The sequence below is a fragment of the Nicotiana tomentosiformis genome, chromosome 8, assembly GCF_000390325.3.
Source record: "Nicotiana tomentosiformis chromosome 8, ASM39032v3, whole genome shotgun sequence".
NCBI lineage: Eukaryota > Viridiplantae > Streptophyta > Magnoliopsida > Solanales > Solanaceae > Nicotiana > Nicotiana tomentosiformis.
This window is the reverse complement of record NC_090819.1, coordinates 130,798,705-130,803,320: the sequence shown is the minus strand read 5'-3', so window position 1 is coordinate 130,803,320 and position 4,616 is coordinate 130,798,705. Positions and strand designations below refer to the sequence as shown.

Below are 4,616 nucleotides of genomic sequence, written 5' to 3'. Positions count from 1 at the left end.
TATGATCTTGAGGCTATTGAAAATCTAGGGATGTTTTCCCTTCTTTCATTCTTTGATCGTGTGTTGAAATAACTTGAGATTGACTTTGGAGTATTTATTTTGTAGATGGCTAGGACACGCACACCCTCATCTACTAGACGCCGTACTACCCGAGGTGGCGGTCAAGTTGGGGTTCATCAAATCAGAAGACATGATGCTCCTCAACCTGAAGTTGGGAACATGGGTCAACCCCAAGCTACTATGCCAGATCAAGTGCAAGAACAGGGGGTTCAGGATGCTCCATCACCAGTGCTAACTGTTGTATCCAATGTTGCCTTACCTGCAGACGTAGTGGCAAGGTTATTGAATGTGTTAGAGGCATTGGTGCCTACTCAGGGTGAAAGTTCATCTCCTCAGGCTACTTTACAGACACAAGTACCTGCACAGACTCAGGCTTTCGGGAGTAAGGAAGTATCCCTACAAGAGTTCCTAAATTGAAATCACCAAAATTCACAGGTTCTGATAATTCAGCAGATCCTCAAAGTTTCTTGGATAGGACACTCAAGGCATTGTGTGCTCTAGGTTGTTCTAGTGAGAGGGCCGTGGAGCTCGCATCATACAAACTAGAGGATATGGCTAACACATGGTATAAACTATATTGTTAGGAAGGCCAGCAGGAACAGCCCCACTGACATGGGACGAGTTCAATAAGTTGTTTATGGATCATTTTCTTCAAGATATCCTGAGGCAAAAATATGCTAGAGACTTTGAGAGATTGGTTTAGACTCCAGATATGGATGTGTCAACCTACAACACGAAGTTTTGTAATCTGGCGAGATATGCTCCTTACTTAGTGCCTACCCATGAAGCTCGAGTTCAGAGGTTTGTTGATGGGTTGGTTGGTTGTCTATACACTGCAGTAGCCCCACAGATGAAGACTTTGTCCTACACTGATGCAGTCGATCTTGCTAGAAAGATTGAAAATAAGGGACGTGATGAGCGTGCAACTAGTGAATTACGTAAGAAGGCCAAGACAAGAGGATCTTTCAATGGCGATTTTAGTGAAAATCGCAGAGCAGGAAATCAGGGACAACAATAATAGGGTTCTCAGACAAGGACACATTTTTCTTCACAGTCCGCATACAGACCACATTATAGACAGGGTACTAGGGGACCATCATCATCATCATCTAGACATCGTAATTCTAGGCAAATATATGTCACTGCTTCAGTCTGCCAGACCTGTGGTAGATCACATTTGTGCCATTGTCGTGTTTTGACTGGATAGTGCTTTCAATGTGTCCAGTTGGGACATCACTTGAGGGATTGCCCTCATCCTCCGAGGAATTTCAACTAGGCTTCTATTCAGTCAGTTGCACCTACTCAGACTACTCATAATACCTTAGGTGCTATAGGTACAATAAATAGAGGTCGAGGTGCTGGAGATTGTGCTAATGTGAATCAAGGACAAGGGAATGCTGGTAGAGGTCAGACAAGAGTTTTTGCATTTACTAGACAGGATGACCAGGCCTCGAATGCAGTGGTTACAGGTATTCTTTCTATCTATTCATTTGATGCACTTGCGTTGATTGATCCGGGATCTACTCACTCCTATGTGTCCTTGTACTTTGCTTTGAGGTTTAGTAGACAACCTGAGCTATTGAATGATCCTTTTATAGTTGCTAATCCTATTGGGGTGTCTCTATTAGCTGAATATGTGTACAGTGCTTGTCAGTTTCGGGTTGAGGCTAGAGATATTCTAGCTGACCTTATTGTACTTGATATGGTTGACTTTGACATGCTGATGGGAATGGATTGGCTATCTTCTTGCTATGCTATCGTCGATTGTCATGCAAAGATAGTTAAGTTTGAGATATCAAACGAACCCAGTTTTATTCTAAGAGGGAGTCAGGTTCCAGAGATTTGCAAAGTTGAATCCTTTATGAAGGTTCAATGACTTCTGAAGAAAGGTTGCTTGGGTCTCTTATCTATTGTAAATGATACAAGAAAGGAAACAGTTAGTATAGAAAATGTACCAGTAGTGAGAGAATTTTCTGATGTATTTCCTGAGGATTTACCAGGATTGCCTCCAGTACGAGAAATGGATTTTGGTATTGATTTGCCACCTGACACACAACCCATATCAATACCCCCATATCAGATGGCACCAGTTGAGTTGAAGGTGCTAAAATAACAAATGCAGGATTTGTTAGATAAGGGTTTTATCTGACCGAGTATATCTCCATGGGGTGCACCAGTACTCTTCGTAAAGAAGAAAGACGGATCCCTGAGAATGTGCATTGACTACAGGCAGTTGAACAAGATAACAATACGCAATAAATATCCTTTGCCTCGTATAAAGGACATGTTTGATCAGTTACAAGGAGCTGCCCACTTTTCAAAGATTGACCTCCGTTCAGGTTATCATCAGCTTAGAATCAAAGATGAAGATATTTCTAAGACTGCTCTCAGAACTCGATACGGGCACTATGAGTTTCGTGTGATGCCTTTCGGACGGACTAATGCTCCAACTGCATTCATGGATTTATGAATAGGGTGTTCAAGCCGTTTATGGATAGATTTGTAATAGTATTTATTTATGATATCCTGATATATTCTCGTAGCCAAGGAGAACACGAGAATCATCTCAGGATTGTGTTGCATACATTGCGAGAACATCGACTTTATGCTAGGTTCTCGAAGTGTGAATTTTGGCTAGACTCAGTAGCATTTCTGGGGCATGTTGTATCCAAAGATGGAATTATGGTAGATCCTAAGAAGATAGAAGTTGTGCAGAAATGGCCCAGACCTACTTCTCCTACAGAGATTCTTAGATTTTTAGGCTTGGCAGGCTATTACAAGCATTTTGTGCAGGATTTCTCCAGAATAGCAATGCCACTAACCAAGCTAACATAGAAAAATGCAAAGTTTTAGTGGACGGAGGAATGTGAGTAGAGCTTTCAAAAACTCAAAACATGTTTGACAACTGCACCAATATTAGCCTTACCATCAGGAGGGTGGGATTAGGATGTTTTCTCATGCAAAATGGTCGCGTTATAGCTTATGCTTCGAGACAATTGAAAACGCACGAGCAAACTATCCTACACATGATTTGGAGATGGCTTCAGTGGTATTTGCTTTAAGAATTTGGAGGCATTACTTATACGGTGAAACTTGTGAGATTTTTACTGACCATAAGAGTTTGAAGTACATTTTTCAGCAGAGGGATCTAAATCTTCGGCAGCGTCGGTGGATGGAACTACTCAAGGACTATGGTTGTTCTATTTTGTATCATCATGGCAAAGCCAATGTGGTGGCTGACGCATTGAGCAGAAAATCTATGGGAAGTTTGGCACATATTGTTCCTGCAAAGAGACCTTTGGTTGAAGATATGCATAGACTAGAGGGTACATGCGTCATATTTAATATCGGAAATTCAGAAGCATTGTTGGCTTGTGTTTAGGATAAGTCTTCATTAGTAGAGCGCATTAAGGCCACCCAATCTGAGGATGAGCGATTATGCAAATACAAAGATGAGGCCTTAGCTGGTAAAAATAAGGATATGATTGTTGAAAGTGACGGTGTTCTTCGAATGGGTGACAAACTATGTGTAGCAGACGTAGATGGGTTGAGACAAGCTATTCTTGAAGAAGCCCACAACTCTAGATACACTATACATCCTGGATCCAATAAAATATACCTTGACATGCATCAATTTTATTGGTGGGAATGTATGAAGAAAGATATTGCTAACATTGTTTCTAACTGTTTGACTTGTTAGCATGTCAAGGCTGAGCATCAACGACCCGCAGGACTAATACAACAAATTGAGATTCCAGAGTGGAAATGGGAAAGAATTACTATGGATTTTGTCACCGGTCTACCACAAACCCTTAGAGATTATGAATCCGTATGGGTGATTGTAGATCGATTGACAAAATCACCACACATTTTTCCAGTGAAGACTATATATAGTGGAGTGAGATATGCAAAGATATTTATGAATGAAATTGTCCGACTTCACGGAGTTCCAATATTCATCATCTATGATAGAGGATCACAGTTCACTTCATGCTTTTGAAAATATTTTCAAGAAGCATTGGGTACACGAGTAGATCTTAGTATTGCATTTCACCCATAGACAGACGGGCAGTCTGAATGTACTATATTGATCTTGGAGGATATGTTGAGAGCTTGTATTCCTGAGTTTGGAGGTAGTTGGGATGCTTATCTACCTTTAGCTGAATTTGCTTACAATAATAACTTCCAGTCCAATATTCAAATGGCACCATATGAAGCATTGTATGGTAGAAGATGTCCTTCTCCTATCAGATGGTTTGAAGATGGTAAGACTAACTTATGGGGACCCGACTTAGTACAAGAAGCTATTGACAAGGTCCAATTAATCAGGCAGAGATTGCTCACCACTTAAAGCAGACAAAAGTCATATGTAAATAAGAGAAGAAGAGATTTAGTGTTCACAATTGGGGACAAAGTGTTCCTACGAGTCTCTCCTATGAAAGGTGTGATGCGGTTTGGGAAAACAGGAAAGTTGAGCCCCAGGTTTATAGGACCGTATGAGATACTAGACTGAGTGGGAGCTGTGTATTATCGTTTGGCACTTCCTCCTGAGTTGC

At 41.1% G+C, this 4,616-nt stretch overlaps 1 protein-coding gene across 1 annotated transcript; it reads left to right on the top strand.

The window, feature by feature from the left end:
• The first annotated feature begins 772 nt into the window (after positions 1-772).
• Positions 773-2,530, top strand: LOC117280868 (uncharacterized). The gene is made up of 4 exons (XM_033660631.2): positions 773-998; positions 1,386-1,891; positions 1,946-2,161; positions 2,357-2,530. Exons 1-4 carry the CDS (start codon positions 773-775, stop codon positions 2,528-2,530), a joined length of 1,122 nt encoding a protein of 373 aa, XP_033516522.2.
• Positions 2,531-4,616: the final 2,086 nt, after the last annotated feature.

What these genes read in the sequence shown, in the direction of transcription:
- LOC117280868 (XM_033660631.2), top strand. Translation starts at nt 773, where the DNA reads ATGGATGTGTCAACCTACAACACGAAGTTTTGTAATCTGGCGAGATAT. An exon ending in GCGTGCAACTAGTGAATTAC is followed by an intron (nt 999 to 1,385) that starts GTAAGAAGGCCA and finishes ATAATACCTTAG; the next exon opens with GTGCTATAGGTACAATAAAT. An exon ending in TGGCACCAGTTGAGTTGAAG is followed by an intron (nt 2,162 to 2,356) that starts GTGCTAAAATAA and finishes ATGTTTGATCAG; the next exon opens with TTACAAGGAGCTGCCCACTT.